This window comes from Macaca fascicularis, chromosome 1 (assembly GCF_037993035.2).
Source record: "Macaca fascicularis isolate 582-1 chromosome 1, T2T-MFA8v1.1".
NCBI classification, from domain to species: domain Eukaryota; kingdom Metazoa; phylum Chordata; class Mammalia; order Primates; family Cercopithecidae; genus Macaca; species Macaca fascicularis.
In genome coordinates, this window is record NC_088375.1 from 213,369,291 (window position 1) to 213,392,310 (window position 23,020).

General features: G+C 41.3%; 1 protein-coding gene and 1 pseudogene across 23 annotated transcripts in view; one reads left to right on the forward strand and one right to left on the reverse strand.

Moving 5' to 3' along the window:
* USP48 (ubiquitin specific peptidase 48) overlaps window positions 1–23,020 on the forward strand; it is a 105,322-nt gene that overhangs the window by 30,899 nt on the left and 51,403 nt on the right. For 19 of the 23 annotated variants that reach the window (XR_012424811.1, XR_012424799.1, XR_012424803.1 and 16 more), the window contains 6 exons: window positions 3,238–3,365; window positions 3,713–3,837; window positions 4,760–4,868; window positions 8,072–8,205; window positions 9,521–9,603; window positions 16,922–17,101. Coding sequence is in view for 16 of the 23 variants with exons in the window: in XM_015441195.4 (XP_015296681.1) it covers window positions 3,238–3,365; window positions 3,713–3,837; window positions 4,760–4,868; window positions 8,072–8,205; window positions 9,521–9,603; window positions 16,922–17,101 (759 nt within the window). In the remaining 7 variants the exon portion in view is untranslated. Of the gene's footprint in view, window positions 1–3,237; window positions 3,366–3,712; window positions 3,838–4,759; window positions 4,869–8,071; window positions 8,206–9,520; window positions 9,604–16,921; window positions 17,118–23,020 lie in introns of those variants that run through there. The other 4 variants (XM_074017660.1, XM_045378659.3, XM_074017694.1 and 1 more) reach the window with 2 other exon arrangements.
* Window positions 15,684–15,740, reverse strand: LOC123571052 (U7 small nuclear RNA; annotated as a pseudogene).

Genomic DNA, 23,020 nt, shown 5'->3' on the forward strand with positions numbered 1-23,020 from the left:
CTGAAGCGATTCTCCTGCCTCAGCCTCTCGAGTAGCTGGGATTATGGGCGCCCGCCCACACGCCCGGCTAATTTTTGTATTTTTAGTAGAGACAGGGTTTTACTATGTTGGCCAGGCTAGTCTCGAACTCCTGACCTCAAGTGATCTGGCTGCCTCGGCCTTCCAAAGTGCTGGGACTACAGGTGTGAGCCACTATGTCTGGCCTAAACTTAATTTTTTTTTTTGTTAAGACAGTTTCACTCTTGTTGCCCAGGCTGGAGTGCAATGGCACAATCTCGGTTCACCGCAACCTCCATCTTTCAGGTTCAAGCAATTCTCCTGCCACAGTTTCCTGAGTAGCTGGGATTACAGGCATGCACCACCGCGCCCGGCTAATTTTCTATTTTTAGTAGAGACGGGGTTTCTCGATGTTGGTCAGGCTGGTCTGGAACTCACAACCTCAGGTGACCCGCCCGCCTCAGCTTCCCAAAGTGTTGGGATTACAGACGTGAGCCACCGTGCCTAGCTTAAACTTATTTTTTTTATAGAGACAGTCTTCTCTGTTGCCCAGGCTGGTCTTGAACTTCTGGCCTCAATCAATCCTCCTGTCTCGGTCTCCAAAAGTGCTGGATTACAGACATGAACCATGGTGCCATGCCTTGAATAGCTTTTACCAGCCTGCAAAGCCTTTCCACCCCAAGGAGTAACATTTTATCTTTATTTTACAGATGATATATTGACTTGCTGAAAGCCACAGTTGGTAGTAAGGATATAAATATTCAGTCTGATTAGAAGACAGAAGCCACACAATAATTTGAACAGAAAAGGTTTTCTTTTGTTAGTTGTTTGTTTTTTGAGACAGGGTCTCACTTTTTCGCCCAGGCTGGTGCAAACACAGTTCACTGCAGTGTCAACCTCCCAGGCTAAAGCAATCCTCCTGCCAGAGCCCCCCAAGTAGTTGGAACTACAGGCGTGCACCACCACCTCTTGCTAATTTTTGTATTTTTTTTTGGAGGCAGCGTTTTACCATGTTGCCCAGGCTGGTCTCAAACTCCTGGGTTCAATCGATCCACCTTCCTTGGTCTCCCAAAGTGCTGGGAAGGCATGAGCCACAGCTCCTGGCCTTAAATAGCTTTTACTGGCCTGCAGTGCTTTTGCAGCCCAAGGAGTAATATTTTATCTTTATTTTGAAGATGATGTATTGACTTGCTGAAAGCCACAGTTGGCAGTAAAGAGATAAATATTTAGAGTCCAATTAGAAGATAGAATAATTTGAAAAGGGAAAGTTGAGAATTAATAACAGGAAATTAGAGAAATGAGGAATTGGTTGATAAAAGTTAAAGAGGATTTTAAAGAATACAAGGACAGCAGATACAGGGAGCAACCTGTATCCCTGGGCTGAAAGAGAACATCCAACGGACAGTCTGCCACCCCCATGGCCCAGGCTTGAGATCCAGACCTCTTTGGACACTGCTGGGATGCCTCCCTGGGCATCCCTACTGGAAACTGTCCATGAGAAGGTGCTGGGCCCTGGAACCCCCTACAGAGTCACCTGAAAGAGTGTCTGGGAGGCCGTTCACAGGGTGGTCATTCGAGAGGAAGTGCCTCACTGTAGGCACTGTATTGTGAAGCTATTAAAAGAGGTGCTGGGGAAGCTGCTGACCACTGTTAGGTGCAGGAACCTGGAGCCCTGGAGGAAGCTGACCTGCAACAGGCTGGTGAGGAGGCACAACTAAACCCTGCAGTGCCCTTCACTGATAAGCCTTACCTTCTTGATAACTGGCAAAGGACAAGTATTTGCAGAGCCCATCTCTCATCACTGAGCAAGCAAAGAAGGGTGGATTTGGAGCTGAGAAGCAATAAGTTAATAACTTAAAGAAGATAAGACTTTGGTCTTCTGGGCTCTTAAGATCCATGCTTTCTGTTCCATCCCCTGCACTAGCTCATTAAAACTTTCAACTCTGAAATTCTAGGGTTTTGTATTCTTCACTTGAGTGTAAATTGCTGTGCTTGAGATCCCAAGTCCACATTAACTGGACTTTAAAAAATCATGACTAGACACTGTAGTCATGATTGCTGTTGTTGCTTTAATACAGGTAGGCTCTTGCCTTTGGGGAGTGTATGTGGACAGTCCTGGCTGCCTCATGACGTCCACAAAACACGGTTGCTAATTCTATTTCTTTTTTTTTTTCCTCCCAGACGGAGTCTCACTCTGTTGCCCAGGCTGGAGTGCAGTGACACGATCTCAGCTAACTGCAGCCTCCATCTGCTGGGTTCAAGTGATTCTCCTGCCTCAGCCTCCCAAGTAGCTGGGATTACAGGCGTGTTCTCCCATGCCCGGCTAATTTTTGTATTTTTAGTAGAGACAGACAGGGTTTCACCATGTTGGCCAGGCTGGTCTTGAACTCCCGACCTTGTGAACCGCCCACCACGGCCTCCAAAAGTGCTGGGATTACAGGCGTGAACCACCACACCCCGCCTTGAGCCACTATGCCCGCCGTGTCTTTTAAAGTTGTTTTTTGTTGTTGTTGTTGTTGTTTTTTAGAGAGTCTCGCTCTGTCACCCAGGCTGGAGTGCAGTGGCATGATTTCTGCTCGCTGCAACCTCTGCCTCCTCAGTTCAAGCTATCCTTGTACCCCAGCCTCCCGAGTAGCAGGGATTACAGGTGCTCACCACCACACCCGGCTAATTTTTGTATTTTTAATAGAGGTGGGGTTTTACCATGTTGACCAGGCTGGTCTTGAACTCCTGACCTCAGTTAATTCTCCTGCCTCGGCCTCCCAAAGTGCTGGGATTACAAGTGTGAGCCACCGTGCCCAGCTTTGTTTTTTGTTTTTGAGACAGTCTCGCTCTGTTGCTCAGGCTGGAGTGCAGTAGCACAATCTCGGCTCACTGCAGCCTCTTCCTCCTGGGCTCAATAGATGCTCGTGTCTCAACCTCCCAAGTAGCTGGGATTACATGTGTGTACCACCACATCCAGCTAATTTTTGTGTTTTTTTTAGTGGAGATGGGATTTCTCCATGTTGGCCAGGCTTGTTTTAAGCTTCTGGTCCCTGCTTTGGCCTCACAAAGTGCTGGGATTACAGTCATGAGCCACTGCTCTCAACCTTTTTCTTTTAAAGTTTTAAACTGATAATAAAGTATTAATCTAGTTTGGATGTAGGGGTGTTTATGTTCTCATGTGAAGAGGAAGTACCATTTTCTGAAAAGAAAAGTAGCAACTTAAGAAAACCCAAATTTATATTTTTGTTTTAATAGATTATGAGCCTCAAACAATTTGTGAGCATCTCCAGTACTTGTTTGCCTTGTTGCAAAACAGCAATAGGCGATACATTGATCCATCGGGATTTGTTAAAGCCTTGGGCCTAGACACTGGACAACAGCAGGTAAGAACTGAATTTTTTTTTTTTTTTTTTTTTTTAGTATTCAGAGGTACCCAAGCATTCCTTAGAATGTTTATAAAGGGAGATGAAATAGAATGCTTTTTAAAATTAAATTTTTTCTATTTTGAGTGAAAGCCTTTATTTACTGTCAAATATTTTACACATTATACTTGATTCCATTTATGGAAATTCATATGTGGGCACAAACTGATTGAACATAGCTGTAGCCCCGTTTTGAAAATGTTAAGTTGAAAGTATAGGTAGATTCTGGAATGTTGAATATATTGCTATTTGTAGTAGAAGTTGAAAAGCAAGATATGATTTTTCTTTTCAATAACCTAAACTTGTAGGATGCTCAAGAATTTTCAAAGCTCTTTATGTCTCTATTGGAAGATACTTTGTCTAAACAAAAGAATCCAGATGTGCGGAACATTGTTCAACAGCAGTTCTGTGGAGAATATGCCTATGTAACTGTGTAAGTCTGTTTCAACTTTTTCATGATACATTTTGTTCTAAGACAGTTGCTCATATGTTAACTATTTTTCAGTGCAGTTCCAGGTTATAGCTTTAGTGGGTTATCATGGGACTTGAAATATTTATGGTATTACATTTCCATGGGAACACATAAACAAGTGACTTGGTAATTGCAGTTGAACCCATCCAGGTGTTCAGAATGGTGTCTGGGTGAGCTCTTGCAATCTGCTCTTGCTTTATGGCTGTGTGGTATGAGTTAAAGAGGAAGATTGGAACTGGCTAGAATACTAAAAGTAAATGTAAAATGCCTGTTAAAAAATTCGCATGAGTACAATGTACAGCATTTGGGTGATGGTAACACTGAAACCTAGACTTTGCCACTGTGCGATATGTTCATGTAACAAAACTGCATTTGTACCTCTTTAACATTTATTTTAAGCAAATTTCTCAGTGAATGCTTAGCTTCACCAGTCACTTTCTGTTTTTCTTTTCTTTTCTTTTCTTTTCTTTTCTTTTTTTTTTGAGATGGAGTCTCGCTCTGTTGCCCAGGCTGAGTGCAGTGGCGTGATCTCGGCTCACTGCAACCTCCACCTCCCAGGTTCAAGTGATTCTCCTGCCTCAGCCTCCTGAGTAGCTGAGATTACAGGTGTGTGCCACCACACCTGGCTAATTTTTGTATTTTTAGTAGAGACGGGGTTTCACCATGTTGGTCAGGCTGGTCTCGAATTCCTGACCTTGTGATCTGCCCGCCTTGGCCTCCCAAAATGCTGGAATTATATTTCATTTTTAGTATACATAATTTCTGTGAAAGAGAACTAATGAAGGTTATAAATGCTTTTTTCCATCTTTCTAGGATGTAATACAATATAACTTTGTTGCTTTCCACACTCTGATTTGAATTTTGTCATTCTATTTTATTATAGTTGCAACCAGTGTGGCAGAGAGTCAAAGCTTTTGTCAAAATTTTACGAACTGGAGTTAAATATCCAAGGCCACAAACAGTTAACAGATTGTATCTCGGAATTTTTGAAGGTATTCACATTTTGGTGTATGTATTGTTCCTGCCCATTAACAGTTAAATGGTATGCTGAATGCTATTCTGTTTTGATTTAGTGACTAGAGCTTTTATTGTGTCAGCTTTTTCTATATAAGAAGCGTCTCTGTTTGTGTAATGATTCAGAAGAAACTTTATGAAGTACCAAAGCAGGCTGTGTCTTAAAAATAATTTTGCTTATTTCAAGTTATTTTGTATGTAAAGTTATGTATGTGTGAGAAGATACTATTCTGTGAGTGGGTAGTGGGGTATTGAAAGAGCTCTATGCTCGGTTATCATAAAGGTAATTTACCTTGTCATGCAGTGAAAACTAGAATGTGTTAAATATGAAACTTTTTTACATTGATCAGGCCATTCTGCTTTCTGTATATTTAGATTCATGTGGAGATAATTCAGTGATTCTGTTCTGAGTGGAAAACTGCTAAGAGGAACCGTTTGTTGTCAAGCATGAGTGTATACATAGCGTAATAGACAAGCTTATTATCTAGCTAGCTAGCTAGCTAGCTAGCTGTCTTCAGATATATTTTGTGCTTTCTTACTTCCTCAGCTCATCCATGAGCATGCCTAAAGTAGTCATTGAATTCATTTTGCTGAATTTTTTTTTTGAGATGGAGTTTCTCTCTTGTTGCCCAGGCTGGAGTGCTATGGCACAATATCGGCTCATTGCAACCTCCACCTCCTGGATTCAAGTGATTATCCTGCCTCAGCCTCCCAAGTAGCTGGGATTACAGGTGTGGGCCACCATGCCTGGCTATTTTTTTTTTTTTTTTTGGATTTTTAGTAGAAATGGGGTTTTACCATATTGGTCAGGCTGGTCTCGAACTCCTGACCTCAGGTGATCCGCCCACCTCGGCCTCCCAAAGTGCTGGGAATACAGGCATTAACCACTGCGCCTGGCCACTGAATATTTATTGAGTGCTCACTGTGTCAGATACTTTCAGCTGTTGGGGATTAATTAGCCTTTATGGAGCCTATAAAGTAGTGGTATAGGCACCAGGGAGGGACAGTAAAATAAAGTTAGAATAGATAGTGGGTCAACTATAATGAGGGCTTTGGAGAAAAATAAAGCAGGGAGGGTGGCGCTGGGCAATGTGCTAGGGAGTAGGGTGGAGTGGGTGGAGTTTGAAATAAAGTGATTGAAGGTGAAGGGGTGAGCCCTGTTAGAATCAAGGAGAAGAGTGTTCTAGGTAGATGAAATAGCAAGTGCAGAGCCCAAAATAAGAATGTGCCTTGCCTGGTGGATTGAGGAACATCCTGGGCGGGGGGCAGTTAGTGTGGCTGAAGTGAGTAAGTGATAGAAGATAAAGTCATAGAGATGACACAAGGGCCATATCAGAGAGGGCCTAGTAAACCTTTGTCAGAAGTTTGACTTCTACTCTGTGTGAGATTGAGATGTCATCAGGGTCATACGCATAGGAGTGATACAGTCTGTTTTAAAGGGTAACTGGGTGCTGAGAATAGGCTGAAGATGGGTTGAGGGCAGATGGGAGTGCATGGTGGCTTGGACCATGGGTTAACTGAAGAGGTGATAAGCACCAATTGGCTTTTAGATATATTGTCTAAGAGCAGATAAAATTTGCAGGCCGGGGCCGGATGTGGTGGCTCATGTCTGTAATCCCAGCACTTTACGAGGCTGAGACAGTAGGATCATTTGAGAACAGGAGTTTGAGACCAGCCTAGGCAACATAATGATAGACTGTCTTTGCAAAAGATAAAAAAATTAACCAGGCATGGTGTTGAACAGCCATACTCCCAGCTACTCAGGAGGCTGAGGCGGGAGAATTGCCTGAGCTCAAGAGTTTGAGGCTGTAGTTGCTAGCTATGATTGCACCACTGCACCCCAACTTTGGTGACAGAGCAAGGCCCCATCTGTAAAAATAAAAAAATTTAAAAAAAAAGATTTTTTTTTTTTTTTTAAATTTGCAGACTGGATGTGGGAGAATAAGAGGGGAGTCAAAGATTACTAAGATTTTTGGCCTGATCAACTGAAAGAATGAAGTTGCTCTAACTGAGATGGGGAGGACCTGAGAGGAGCAGGATTGAGAGGAATTAGGAGTTTGGCTTTGAGCATGTTACATTTGAGAGGTATAGTTCCAGGAAGAAGTCGTGGCTGGATAAAATCCCCAAGGACTGAGGCCTGGGACATTCAAATTTTAGGGATCAGGGAGGTAGGAGCAGCTGGCACAGGAGGCTTGGAGGAATGCCAGTGAATTAGGAGGAAAGTTGGTGAGTGTGGTATCCTGGAAGCCAAGTGAAGAGATGATGGTACCAGTATTGCATTACTTACGATAATACGGCACAAAAAGCTTGAGCTCAGGAGTTTGAGTCTTCAGTTAGCTATGATTGGCTGCAATTAGCTTTATAGAAATATAAAGGCAAATTTTAAAAAGAAACCACTATCAGCTAAAATGTTTGATTTTTCTACACGTCTCTTTTTAGCTTTTTCTCATGAATATGTTTCAGTAATTTTAACCAAATATGTATATAATTTTGTATTCTGGTGCCCATATGTAGTTTTTACACTCCCTCCTTTTTTTTTCTTCATTTTTTTGAGACAGAGTCTCGCTTTGTTTCCAGGCTGGAGCGCAGAGGTGTGATCTCAGCTCACCGCAAGCTCCACCTCCCGGGTTCAAGTAATTCTCGTGTCTCAGCCTCCTGAGTAGCTGGGACCACAGGTGTGTACCACCATGCCTGGTTAATTTTTGTATTTTTAGTAGAGACGGAGTTTCACCAGGGCAGCCAGGCTGGTCTTGAATTCCTGGCCTCAAGTGATCCACCCACCTCGGCCTCCCAAATTACTGGGATTACAGGCATGAGCCATGCTGCCCAGCCTTTTTGCTGTTTTTAAATGAATGTTGCATCAAAATACATGTGACATTTCTTTTTAAAACTTACTTTAGAATTCCCAGAAGTGGGATTACCAGGACAAAGAACCTAAAACAAGTATTTTTAATATCATACATTTGGGAAATAGGCACATCAGTTTTAAATATCAGTGTATACAACTTGATAATGTCACTGCTGAACAGTTCCCATTACTTTGTGTGTCCATTATTTATAGTAGCTGTTTTTAAATAGCGTGAGAGCTGTTAACTAAAATGAAATTATACTTTACATCCAGGGTTTTATCACTTGTTTTAAACCCATCTTTTTAAAATTAATATGTCTTATTCTTGATCAGGAAGAAAAATTAGAAGGAGACAATCGCTATTTTTGTGAGAACTGTCAAAGCAAACAGAATGCAACAAGAAAGATTCGACTTCTTAGCCTTCCTTGCACTCTGAACTTGCAGCTAATGCGTTTTGTCTTTGACAGGTAAATGTGTGCAAATAGTAGTATTTGTTGTTCATTGTGGTACTATGTACAGACTTTACCATAGATAGATGAGATGATAAAATGATTGTAATTTGAAACTCCAGATTTGAGGATGAAAGTTATAGATGGAGCCTATCATTTTGAAATGTCAGTATTTCATGATTTGATTATCATAAAAATTTTAAAGAAGCCAACCATATATAATTGATAACTAGAAAAGTAAAAAATCCTTACTTTTTTTATTCTAAGAAAGTATTAAAAACTGTAGGCCGGGCGCGGTGGCTCACGCCTGTAATTCCAGCACTTTGGGAGGCCAAGGTGGGCGGATCACGAGGTCAGGAGATCGAGACCATCCTGGCTAACACAGTGAAACCCCGTCTCTACTAAAAATACAAAAAAATTAGCCGGGTGTGGTGGCGGGCACCTGTAGTCCCAGCTACTCAGGAGGCTGAGGCAGGAGAATGGTGTGAACCCAGGAGGCGGAGCTTGCAGTGAGCCGAGATCGCGCCACTGCACTCCAGCCTGGGCAACAGAGCGAGACTCCACCTCAAAAAAAAAAAAAAAACAAACTGCAAGGGCCGGGTGCGGTGGCTCACGCCTGTAGTCCCAGCACTTTGGGAGGCTGAGGCGGGTAGATCACCTGAGGTCAGGAGTTTGAGATCAGCCTGGCCAACATGGTGAAACCCCATCTGTACTAAAAATACAAAAATTAGCCGGGCATGGTGGTGCATGCCTGTAATCCTAGCTACTGGGGAGGCTGAGGCAGGAGAATCACTTGAACCCAGGAGACGGAGGTTGCAGTGAGCTGAGATTGCACCATTGCACTCCAGCCTGGGCAACAAGAGTGAAACTTTGTCTTGGGAAAAAAAAAAAAAGAAAAAAGAAAAACTGTAAGTAAGTGAATTACCCTGATCTTCAGTATTATCCGATATTTTAAATAGAATAAATTTTGTACTCATTACACCCCCGCCATGGGAACGTATTTTTCATTTTATAATTAAAATCAAGGCAGTGTTGGCACATGTGCATGTCTGCATGTCTTCTGTAAAGCAGGATAATCTGTTTTTCTTTTGTGATTAAGCTGAAACTTCTGGAAAATAAGCTGTGCTTGGAATCAGCACTTTGAATTCACATTTTTTAACCTATTATTTATCCAGCTATAAAGTAATAATTCTGTTTACTTCTAATTGTACATGTTTTGGAGGAAGATTGTTACGTGAAAGCTACCTACTGTTGAGTTTATTAAAATAACTAATAGAGCTTATATGTTATGATTGTTTTAAATGTAAATATAATCAGCTTTCCTCTTGGTTAGGCAAACTGGACATAAGAAAAAGCTGAATACCTACATTGGCTTCTCAGAAATTTTGGATATGGAGCCTTATGTGGAACATAAAGGTAATATTTTTACTGAGAAGTAAACATTATAATGCTCAGAGACTCTAACTTGTGATCGGCTTGTGATGAATATAGAATAGCAGTCAATTGCCAATTTTTGTTTGCTAATCTCTGGGAATTTCTGTCTAGGAACAAAGACTTTTTTAGGAGAGCCAAGATGTTAATTCCATTTTGTGAGAGTAGGTACATAGCAAAGATGAGGTGGTTCATGGATATGTACAGAATTAAGGGTATAAAAATAATTTGTAAAAAATGAATACTGTTTCTGAACCCACACTTGCCACCTTAGTTTCAATACTATTATTTGTCATTTCTCAAAACTAACAGTCTCCAAGTTGCCTCTATTCACTTTTTAAAAAATGTTGTCCCGGAAACATTAGGTGGCGTAATTCCAGTATTTATGCTTTCATTTTTCATATCTGCAACCACTGGTATGCCCTAGGATGCTATCATTGTTTTAACAAGAAATAAGTACTGCTTTTTTCTTTTGGTAGTCTTCATCCTACCAAACAGGATGAGTCTTACTAGAGAAAGAACTGTTTCACTTCCCTTTAAGGTTGATTATAGTACTTATGAAATATTATGTATGTATGTATGTGTGTATGTATTTTTGAGACAGAGTCTTGCTCTGTTGCCTAGGCCGGAGTGCAGTGGCACGATCTTGGCTCACTGTACCCTCAGCCTCCCTTGTAGCTGGGATTACAGGTGTGTGCCACCAGGCCCAGCTAATTTTTGCACTTTAGGGTTTTGCCGTGTTGGCCAGGCTGGTCTCAAACTCGTGGCCTCAAGTGGTACACCTGCCCCAACCTCCCTAAGTGCTGGGATTACAGGCATGAGCCACTGCCCCGGCCTCAAATTTTTAATGTAGAAATAATTTTATAAACTCTGTCTCTTTCCAAAGAAAGAAAAAATTTCTAGAGGCAGCTTACAATGGAAGCAAACTGTAAAAACCTTTAAGAGACATGATTGGGAAGGTTGAGGAGGAAAGTGCTAAATAGATACGTAAGCTTTCAAATGTATGATACTCTTCAGTACTGTACTTTAAAATTTGTATCTCTAGGGAACAAGGAAACTGTTTTCAACTTTGCTTTTGGACTTCAATGTTAGATTGTTATATTTTGTTGAATAAATAAACTTAGCTCTATTTTACTTTATGTAGTAGTTTGCTGCTTGCCTCCTTTGTTCAGGTAATTGAAATTGAGGAAAATCTAATGGGTTAGTGGCTTCCCAGTCCAGAAACTTAGGAGATGTGAAATGAGCACTTTGCTTGACTCAACTGGATGAGTTTGAATTGTTACTATTAATAGTTATTAAGTTTATTAAATAGTTGTCCAGTTTATGCTATAAAGAAAATATTTATCAAAAGGACATGTTAGATCAAAACCTGTGGAAATATTTAATTTTGGTATGTTGGTTTACTAAATATAGTGCTTTTTATTTTTTATTAATTTGTTTTCGAGATGGGGTCTGGCCCTGTCACCCAGGCTAAATTGCAGTGATGTGATCACTGCTCATCACAGACTCAGCCTCCTGGGCTTAACCTGGAACAACAGGCATATTCCACCATGCCCAGCTAATTTTTAATTTTTTTTTTAGAGACAGGGTCTTGAACTCGGCTCTAGTGATCCTCCTACCTCAACCTCCCGAAAGTGCTGGGATTACAGGCATGAGCCACCATGTTTGTCTCCTTAATTTTTGAATAAATAAGTAAATAAATAAATATTATCTTCTCATTTTAGAATTGTTAATTAGGGCTGGTAAAAGCAATCTAGTGGTTTATAGTTATAGGCTTGTCTTTTACACGCTGTTGTAATACTTGCTCTGCCTTCTATAGGTAGAAAACTAAAAACAGTTAACTTTTGTTAATTGCTTGGAGTTTGTTCTAGATAATTCGGGAGATTCAGAAAGCATAAAGAAATACAAACCATGGCCGGGCGCGGTGGCTCAAGCCTGTAATCCCAGCACTTTGGGAGGCCGAGACGGGCGGATCACGAGGTCAGGAGATCGAGACCATCCTGGCTAACAGGGTGAAACCCCGTCTCTACTAAAAAAATACAAAAAACTAGCCGGGCGAGGTGGCGGGCACCTGTAGTCTCAGCTACTCGGGAGGCTGAGGCAGGAGAATGGCGTAAACCCGGGAGGTGGAGCTTGCAGTGAGCTGAGATTCCGCCACTGCACTCCAGCCTGGGCGACAGAGCGAGACTCCGTCTCAAAAAAAAAAAAAAAAAAGAAATACAAACCATGTGTAATTCTGTCATCCAGATAATTAGTATTTATATTTTTCCATACCCACATATAACCACACAAAGCTGTACACACATAGCTACACAAAGATCAGAAGATGGATCTAAAAGATGATCTATTGTTAAAAGGAGAATCCACCTGTTTATTTAAATGGTGAGCCTGCAGATATGCAGACATCTGTAGAATGAGGGATTCTCGTTTTCAAACATTAGCCCCTGACTCTCCGACTCAAGTCTTGCCATGTTCCTTGGGGATTTAAAAACTTATCTTTTTTTTTTTTTAAATTTTGAGATCGAGTTTCACTCTATTGCCCAGGCTGCAGTGCAGTGGCATGATCTCGGCTCACTGCACCCTCCATCTCCTGGGTTCAAGCAATTCTCCTGCCTCAGCTTCCCTAGTAGCTAGGATTACAGATGCCTGCCACCATGCCTGGCTAATTTTTTATATTTTCAGTAGAGACGGGGTTTCATTATGTTGGCCAGACTTGTCTTGAACTCCTGACCTTAAGTGATCTGCCTGCCTTGGCCTCCCAAAGTGCTGGGATTATAGGCGTGACCCACCGCCCCGGCCTAAAAACTATGTTAATTCTGAAGTTTTTCTTTTTCTTTTTTCCTTTTTCTTTTTTTCTTTTTTTTTTTTTGAGACAGAGTCTTGCGTCACCCAGGCTGGAGTACAGAGGTGCGATTTCGACTCACTGCAACCTCCACCTCCTAGGTTCAAGCAATTCTCCCTGTCTCAATCTCCCGAGTAAGCTGGGATTACAGGTGCCCGCCATCATACTCAGCTAATTTTTGTATTTTTACTAGAGACGGGATTCACCATATTGGCCAGGCTGGTCTCGAGAACTCCCAGCCTCAGGTGATCTGCCTGCCTTGGCCTCCCAAAGTGGTGGAATTACAGGTGTGAGCCACCACGCCTGGCCTTCATTTTAAAGTTGATGAGTTTAATGAATTGATGAATATAAATCCAGGTTATCTGCAAGAATTAAAATGTCAAAATTTTTAATGCTGTCTGTTGGTAATAAAGTTACAGCTACTGCTAATACCTGTGGATTACTGTCTTCATTAATGATATAGGGAATATTATTAAGATTCCTTTGTATACGCTCCTTCCAGCTTACCCAATAGCAACTTCTCTTTTTCAGTGATCTTGCATTCCACCCTTGTTCGGCCCTTACTCAGTGCCTTACCTTGCCTTGTCCTTCTATAGTTGAAATTTCATGTATCTCAGCATATTTTAGTTTTTTCTTTTCAAAATTTGAAATATATCATATTCCTAAAAGTTCAAAATGCAAAAATGCATGGCTTAGTGAATTATGAATTATGCGTACTCCCCAGATCAAGAAAGAAGAACATTTCTGGAACCCCAGAAGCCTCCTTTTGTGCGCCTCCCAGTTGCACAGTTAAAACCACCTTCCTTCCCTTAAGTGTAACCATTTTTCTGACTTTCATGTGGAACGCTTCTTTTATTTTTTTCTTCTTTAGCATTTTACTATAGCATGCATCCGTAAACATAGCTTACTCTTTTTTCTCCTGGGATATTGCCAGCCATAGCATAACCCATAATTAAATCTTACTGTGCTGCCCCTGCTTCTTTACCTGGGTTATTGAAGGTAGTGGGAGAAGAACCCCACTGGTGACTCCTCCAGATCCTGCTGAGTCTGTGATAGTTAACAACCTTATCAAACTTTGTTCCTCCCAGACCCTGCAATGTCTTTGGACACTGCTACCTTCTGTGTTTTCAGCTGAGGTTTCATCCATTGGACACTCTTGTGTTTGTGAGAACTAGGTCCCGCTGAGGTTTCTGGGACCCAATGTACTCCCATACTCTGGAGGCTGATGCATTTTTAGAGAATCCTGGGCTTTGGCTCCTCTTCAGCCTCCTTTTCTTTTCTCTTCCTCTCTTCCTTACCCATTGTCTTGCAAAACGAGGTGCTTTTGACCAATTAGGGTCAATAGAGCCACAAAAAGAAATGTATCACCGTTCTCAGTTACTGTTCTATTTAAAGTGAGTTGTCATCAATATTTGTTCACAAATGTATTAAAGGTATCCAGAATATTAAAAAAAATTTTTTAAACCACTTTAAACATTAAAAACACCCAGTTTTTATAATCCATTACTGACAGTGTTGGAATATTGTTCAGGATGATCTCTCTACCTGAGTTGGTTGTTGCAGTGTTGTTTTGTTTCTTCTGTCCGTGGTTGTCTTTGACTGCATGCTGCTTATTGCACATAGAGAATTATTTATGGGGATTCCCCTAGGGGTAGGATACATGCCATCTCCTCTGCAAAGCCCTTAGGTTTATTTCTGTCAGGCATTTGGGGCCTCTGCTGGTTAGGTATGATCACAGAGTTCAAGGCTTGAGGTTCCCTGGCTTACACAGACTGGAAGAACTTGGTATGGGCAATCTAACACCATGACATTTCCCCCTCCTTTTTATTTCTGCTGCTCTGTTCAGGACTCAGGAGTTTTTCTTTCTTTTTTTCTTTTTTCTTTTTTTTTTGGAGACAGAGTCTCGCTCCGTCACCCAGGCTGGAGTGCAGTTGTGCAATCTTGGCTCACCTCAACCTCCGCCTCCTGGGTTCAAGCGATTCTCATGCCTCAGCCTCTCGAGTAGCTGGGATTACAGGTGTGCACCACCCATGCATGGCTAATTTTTGTATTTTTAGTAGAGACAAGGTTTCACCGTGTTGGCCAGTCTGGTCTCGAACTCCTGACCTCAGGTGATCCACCTGTCTCGGCCTCCGAAAGTGCTGGGATTACAGGCACAAATGAGCCACTGTGCCCAGTCAGGAGTTCTTATGGTTCCCTGAGATTAGGAAGATAGGCCTTTTCTGGCTCACCTTCACATGAAGTAATGGGGAGAGTGCATGCAGTAGAAAGAACAGTGGGGGGTGATTCCAGGTAAGCCCTAAAATTGGAGTATGAAAATGCCCCCTAAGGCAGCCTGGGCCACTAATACTAATAATTAACCTAGAAAATATAACATGTATTCTTAACTCTCCAGATAACATCTTTACCCTCAACGATCTCAAAACATTAAGCAATCGACACTCCCCTAAATTATTTTTAAGATGGTCTTGCTCTGTCATCCAGGCTGGAGTGCAGTGTGGCACGATCACGGCTCACTGCAGCCTTGACCTCTCAGACTCAAGCGATCCTCCCACCTCAGCCTCCTGAGTAGCTGGGACCACAGGTGTATAGTACCATGCCTGGTTGATTTTTTTAAGTTTTTATAGACTGGGTCTCTCTATGTTGCCCAGGCTGGTTTTGAACTTACGGCCTTAAGCAATGCTCTTGCCTTGGCTCACAAAGTCCCGGGATTACAGGCATGAACCACCACACCTGGCCTATTTTTCATATGTATTTTAGTTCTACCTTTTTTAAAAAAGAAACTTACAGACTATCTTGTATAGGAATCCTGGTGTTGACCCACCTCCTTTGTTTATCATTCTTTGCATTCTGGACCTTCCATCTGGAAGAGTTTTAAAATACTGAATTAGAGCTTATAAAATTCTTTTAGTAAGGGTCTATGGGTGAAAGATTCTTTTCACATATTATTGTCTGAAAGTGTCTATTTTGTCCTTGTGGAATTCATTTTCTCTAATCATGAATGGTTACTTTTACTCATTGAAGATATCATTGAAGAAGATAGCATTCTGTTGCCTTGGGGCATCCGTTGTTGCTGTTGAAAAGTTGGTTGCAGTCTAATTCTTGTTTCTACAAGAGGCCTGTTTTATTTTGTCTAATTTTAAGACCTCTTCTTTGGTTTTGGTGGCTTGCAGTGTCACTGTGACCAATTTTGGTTTGTTTTTTAATTTTGATTCTTTAAAAATCTGGTTTTCTAGTAGGAAAGCCTGCTAGACAAATTCTAAAAGAGCTGTTAACACTTGGTTTGATTTTTAATTGATTTATTCTTCTCACCTAGGGCATCTGAAAATTTTCCAACTATTACCTCTGAATGCTTTTTCTCTTTTCCCTTTCCTTCTGGAATGCCAGTTAGATATGTGTTAGATTTTCTTACTCTATGCTGCACGACGCCCAACTCTTCATTGCTTTGTCCTGCATTCTGCATAATTTCTTCAGCTCTACCTTACACTTTATTCATTCCCTGTTCAGGTGAACCTGATCTGAGGTTAAACCATTTTATAGAGTTTTGACTGTCGGTGACTATGATTTCCATTTCTTGGAGTTTGATTTGGTTCTTTATCATTTGATTTTCATTTTCTGTAGTCTCTATTCCTCTTAATCTCATCATTTATTTCTTTAAATATACTTAAAATTTTATTTATGTATTTGCTGTTTCCACTGACTGAGGTGAAAATCTTCATCAGTTTGATTTTGCTGCTGTTTGCTACCTCACAGTTAGAGTGACTTGTGTTATGTGACGTGTGTGTGTTGACGGAACTCATTTCTTAGGACTATCACTCGTCCCAGGACCACATCAAACACAACTCTTGGCTTGGGGTTTTTCTGACTTCATAGGCAGCGTGAATTCATAGTAAAGAAATCTTTTTGAGGGCTGGCTTCTTATGAAGTTGTAATGGAGATTTCCTTTTGGTTTTTGATTTTTACCCCTAGGTCCCAAAGTATAAGTTTTCATGACTTGCCGTCAGTTTTTGCCAAAGCATTTATCTTCTCTTCTATAAACAATAGCCTTTTCATTTGACATTCGTGCCTCCCTGGTTTGTGTAAGTTTTAATTTTTGTAACAGATCAGAGAGTATGAACAGCCAATTCTTGGGACGCGTGTGGCCTCGCTAGTCTGTGCTGAAGAGCACAGTATGTAGTAGAGTAGCTTATACTCCCTGAGTGCCCAGGAGGCCATAGTTTTTCAAAAATCCATGTATTTTGCAGAGGCTTGGAGAGTTAATACAGTGTGCTTAGAGTGTGTTTAAGAGAGTTAAGGGAGTGTAAATATACATTATTTTGTAAAAGTAATTTGTAAAAATTTTAGGTGACATGTTTTTAGTTACACCGCATGTATAAAGATTCGTAAACATTACAATTCAGGCTCAGGATATAAGAAATACTGTTATCCAATGTTTCTTTTACTTTCTCCCTTTCTCTCCAGGTGGGTCCTATGTGTATGAACTCAGTGCAGTCCTCATACACAGAGGAGTGAGTGCTTATTCTGGCCACTACATCGCCCATGTGAAAGATCCACAGTCTGGTGAATGGTATAAGTTTAATGATGAAGACATAGAAAAGATGGAGGGGAAGAAATTGCAACTAGGGATTGAGGAAGATCTAGGTAAAACCTTTAAGTTGTGAGTGCCCTTTTAAAATATAAATTTATTTAGTAGAAATATTTGTGATAAATTATTATGGCTCAAGATTATTATGTTACAGACTCTCAAGGATATTTGCATTTCTTAAACACATGTGAAATCACTGAACATCTTGTATTAGCAATGCTTGTTTTTCAGTTTTGTGTTCTTTTCGAGTCCGTGTCTTACTCTGTTGCCCAGGCTGGAATACAGTGGTACAATCATGGTTGACTGCAGCCTAAACCTCCTAGGCTCAAGTGATCTTCCCACCTTAGCCTTCCTAGTAGCTGGGCCTGCAGATTTGTGCCACTACACCTGGCAAAATTTTGTGTTTTTTTTTGTGACAGAGTCTTACTCTGTCATTAAGGCTGGAGTGCAATAACACCATCTTGGCTCTCTGCAACCTCTGCCTCCTGGGTTCAAGCAGTTCTCATGACTCAGCCCCCTGAGTAGCTGGGATTACAGGCATGTGCCACAATGCTCAGCTAATTCTTTTTCCTTTTCCTTTTCTTTCCTGTTTTTTTGGTCACTCTTGCTGCCTTCTCTTTTTTTTTTTTTTTTTTTTTTACTCTTGCTGCCTTCTTGTCCAGGCTGGAGTGCAATGGGAAGATCTCGGCTCACTGTAACCTCTACCTTTCGAGTTCAAGAGATTCTCCTGCCTCAGCCTCCCAAGTGGCTGGGATTACAGGCATGTGTCACCACGCCTGGCTAATTTTGTATTTTTAATAGGGACACGGTTTCCCTATGTTGGTCAGGCTGGTCTTGAACTCCTGACCTCAGGTGACCCGCCTGCCTCGGCCCCCTAAGGTGCTGGGATTACAGGCATAAGCTACTGCACCTGGCCTTAATTTTTTCTATTTTTAGTAGAGATGGGGCTTCACTGTGTTGGCCACGCTGGTCTTGAGTTCCTGGCCTCCAGTGATCTGCCCACCTTGAACTCCCAAAGGGCTGGGATTACAGGCGTGAACCACCATGCCCGGCCAACCTGGAAAAAATGTTTAAAACAATTTTTTTGTAGAGACGGGGTCTCACCTGGTTGCCCAGGCTAGTCTCGAACTCCTGAGTTTAACAATCCTCCCGCCTTGGCCTCCCAAAGTGTTGGGATTATAAGGCATGAGCCACCACGCCCAGCCAACAATGCTTGCTTTGTAAAATTTTAGTTAAAAAAGTTTACAATTGGCCGGGCGCGGTGGCTCAAGCCTGTAATCCCAGCACTTTGGGAGGCCGAGGCGGGTGGATCACGAGGTCAGGAGATGGAGACTATCCTGGCTAACATGGTGAAACCCCGTCTCTACTAAAAATACAAAAAACTAGCCGGGCGTGGTGGCGGGCGCCTGTAGTCTCAGCTACTTGGGAGGCTGAGGTGGGAGAATGGCGTGAACCCGGGAGGCGGAGCTTGCAGTGAGCCGAGATCACGCCACTGCACTCCAGCCTGGGAGACACAGCGAGACTCCGTCTCAAAAAAAAAAAAAAAAAAGTTTATAATTATTTTGTTCCAGAGATGGTTTTCATAGTGTCATGTTTTCAGTAAAGCTTGAAGGCAAATGATCAGTTTTTAATTACCAGGCTTATTTAAGTGGGTAGGGGAGGATCATAGGTATTAAGTTAATGATGATGAATAGTAGATTTAATGTAGTAGGATTAGTAGTTGTTTTCCTTGGGTCAGGAAATTTATTTTGGGGAACTAACTGTAGCAGGTAAACTTTGTTTTTCCTTCCTTTAAGTATCTTACCCAAATCCTTGAGCAGTGCTTCTGTGGAGAATGAGCTGGTTGCTACTGTGTAGTGGTGAGGTCTCCCATAAAGAGTACTTCTTGAAATAGTGGTGAGGTCTGCCATAAAGAGTACTTCTTGAAATAGTATCCTAGTATATACTTTCATCACCTCAGTTGTCTTGGGCCTAAGTACCCATTTATTTTCCAAAGGAATGGACAGTTTTTCTACCTGGAGCCGTCTCCTGAGCTGTTTATCACTTTCTTCCCATTGTCTGTCAGACAGGTATAGGCAATTGTCCAAGGGCACAGGCTTTGTTCTAGAAATCCAACACACAGCATAGTGAGATGACACATGCAGACTCACAACTGTGGTCATCATTTCACAAGAAAGTGCTAAACAGCTTTGGATGAGGTTCAGACTATGGTATCTGAATCAGAGAAAAGAAATGGGAGTAAGTGTGTGTGTGTCTCCTGCCACTGTTTTTTCTTAGTGGGTCAGAGACATTTATTCAAGGTGTGCAGTAGGCAGGAGCGTAGCAGTTGAGATTTGCTTTCAAGACACATGCATCATCTCTACAGATAATAGATTGTTAAATCCATTCATGTAGCTTGGAGAAGTCATTCTTTCACTTTTAAATTTTATTTTCTTTACTTTTATTTATATATATTTTTTGAGACAGAGTCTTGCTTTGTTGCCCAGGCTGGAGTACTGCGGCATGAACATGGCTCACTGGAGCCTGGAACTCCTAGGCTCAAATAATCCTCCTGCCTCAGCTTCCCAAGTAACTGAGACCACAGGTGTGATCCACCACACCTGGCTAATATTGTGATTTTTTTTTTTATAGAGACAGGGTCTCCCCGGGTTGCCCAGGTTGCCTTTGAATTCCTGCCCTCAGACAATCCTCCCACTTGGCCTCCCAAAAGTGTTGGCATTACAGGCATGAGCTTCCGTGCCCAACCTGTTTTCTACTTTTAAATAATATTTCTGTGTTTACAGAATTTCAGCAATCTCACTCCCATTTTACCTAAGTAAAACTCAAATTCTAAACATTTGCTTATACAGTATGTGTTTTCATTTTGACATTCCTACTAGGAACAGAATTGAGATAGCACATTAATTGGGTTGAGCGAGGTGGCTTACACCTGTAATCCTAGCACTTTTAAGAGGCTGAGATAGGATGCTTGAGCCCAGGAGATCAAGGCTTCAGTGAGCCATGATTGCACCACTGCACTGCAGCCTGGGCCACGGAGTGAGACCTTGTCTGGAAGAAAAAAAAAAAAAAAGAACTTTAAATTGTGAAAAGTTATGTCTTGGTTTTGACTGTTTTTTATTGTTTTTTTTTTTTTTTCTTTTTTTAAAAAAATCTGTCTACATTCTAGGATTAAAAGCATTGTTAAGGCTGTCTTAAATATGGGTAGTCCTAAATTTTGAAACAGTTCAAGAAAACACTAAACACCCATTGGCATCTCATTCCAGTGTTTTCATAACTCATTATTTTATGCAGCATATAATTTAGCTTTCATCTTTTAAATCAAAAATAGAAAATATTTTTAAATTTCATTAGACGTTCATTGTTATGTTGTGTCCTGAAGTTTTATGAATCATTTTATATTCCATCTTATACAAAATCATGAACATCTTAAATCTTGGGTACTTTTTTTTTTGAGATGGAGTCTCCCTCTGTCAGCCAGGCTGGAGTGCAATGGCACGATCTCAGCTTACTGCAATCTCCACCTCCCGGGTTCAAATGATTCTCTTGCTTCAGCCTCCTGAGTACCTAGGATTACAGGCGCATGCCACCACGCCTGATCAATTTTTTGTATTTTTAGTAGAGACGGGGTTTCACCATGTTGGCCAGACTGGTTTCAAACTCCTGACCTCAAGGGATCCGCCTGCCTTGGCCTCCCAAAGTGCTGGGATTACAGGCGTGAGCCACCGCGCCCAGCCTGTTACTCTTAATTAGGAATGGATGACTAATCTTCTCTTACCTGTACATGTTACTGGTATTTTAATTCCCTGTGACAGTACAGTGATCTTCCAACCTTTTTTGTTCACATGTTGTCTGTAAGACTGTTGAACATCCAAGCATGGGTGCAAGGGAAAACAAAAAAAAATTGAACTTTTTTTTTCTTTGCACATTTTAAAATCTAACAAATTTCATCATAAATTTTAAGCAGCTCCAAATGCTGTAATTTATGACATAATAAACACCAAAACTTAAATTGTAACATCACTCTTTTATTAATGTCCAGATGACATTAAATACCATAGAGATTTTATGTCCACCAACATCCTTTTCAAGGATAACTGAACAGGTCTTATTTTATAGTAGGCATTTTTAACAATTCAGTTTTCTTCTGTACTACTATTTCCATTACATTTACCCTACAGAATTTTATTCTAATGGAATATAGTAAGTTTTTTGTGACTATAAAACTCTGAATACTTAAAAAGTACTTCTGGATAGAGTGCTGTTTTTAAAATTATGACTATTACTACATAATTGATAAAACTCATAAAAGTATATTATAAATTTTTTAAACAGTAAAACTTCTCTGTAAATGTTTTTTTTTTTTGGTAAATATATCTTAATGTGATAGATGAGTCCTTTTTCTGTCACTGGCTGAGAGGTTATATCTTTCTTTTGTGACATGGGAGTCAAATGATTGTGAAAAGAAAGGTAGAAACCATCATGGGACCTCAGTGTTGAGGCAGATCCATTTTAGAAAAGCACATGGTGAATTGAGGATCTGGTAACTGGATTTCCTTAGAACTGCCCATAACCTTTTTTGTTCTTTTTGAGACGGAGTCTCACTCTGTCGCCCAGGCTGGATTGCAGTGGTGCTGTCTTGGCCCACCACAACCTCTGCCTCCTGAGTTCAAGCAGTTCTCCTGCCTCAGCCTCCCAAGTAGCTAGGATTATAGGTGCACATCACCATGCCTGGCTAATTATTTGTATTTTTAGTAGAGACGGGGTTTCGCCACATTGACCAGGCTGTTTCGAATTCCTGATCTCAAATGATCTGCCGCCATAACCTCTTACCTCTCAGAAAGTTACCTGGAACACTGAAACCCAATTTGAAAATCGTTTTCATGTGCTGTAGTTGCCATCTGAAACACTTCATGTTTTCCACTTGCTGTTTATTTTATAGAGATTAGTGGCTAATGTTTCTGGTTGTTAGCATTTCATTCCTTTTGTTTTTTCTTTTTTGAGACTTAGTCTTACTCTGTCACCCAGGCTGCAGTGCAGTGGTGTGATCTTGGCTCACTGCAACCTCTGCCTCCTGGATTCAAGTGATTCTGCTGCCTCAGCCTCCTGAGTAGCTGGGATTACAGATCCCAGGCTAATTTTTGTAGTTTTAGTAGATATGGGCTTTTACCATGTTGGCCAGGCTGGCCTCGAACTCCTGACCTCTGGTAATCCACCTGCCCCGGCCTCCCAAAGTGCTGGGATTACAGGCGTGAGCCACCGCACCTGGCCCATTTCATTTTTTAAAATGATGCTATTTTAGGCTGGGTGGGGTAGCTCACGCCTGTAATCCCAGCACTTTGGGAAGCCGAGGAGGGAGGATCACCTGAGGTCAGGAGTTTGAGACTAGCCTGGCCAACATGGTAAATTCTCGTCTCTACTAAAAATGCAAAAATTAGCTGGGCGTGGTGACACATGCCTGTAATCCTAGCTACTGGGGAGGCTGAGGCAGGAGAATCACTTGAACTGGGAGGCAGAGGTTGCAGTACACCGAGACCGTGCCATTCCACTCCAGCCTGGGAGACGAGTGAAATTCTGTCTCAAGAAAAGAAAATATGCTATTTTATTTCTTTGGGCAATTAAATCAAGTCTAGATTTATTTGTATTATTTTGACTAAATTGAAGAAAATCTGTTTACTAAAATGATTACTGAGCTAATTTTTATTTTTCAAACTGTACATATACATTTTATATTTGCTTTTATTAAAAAACAACATTAGGCCGAGGTGGACAGATCATGAGGTCAGATGATTGAGACCATCCTGGCTAACACAGTGAAACCCTGTCTCTACTAGAAATACAAAAAATTAGCCGGGCGTGGTGGCAGGTGCCTGTAGTCCCAGCTACTCAGGAGCCCGAGGCAGGAGAATGGCGTGAACCTGAGAGGCGGATCTTGCAGTGAGCCGAGATTGAGGCACTGGACTTTAGCCTGGGCGACA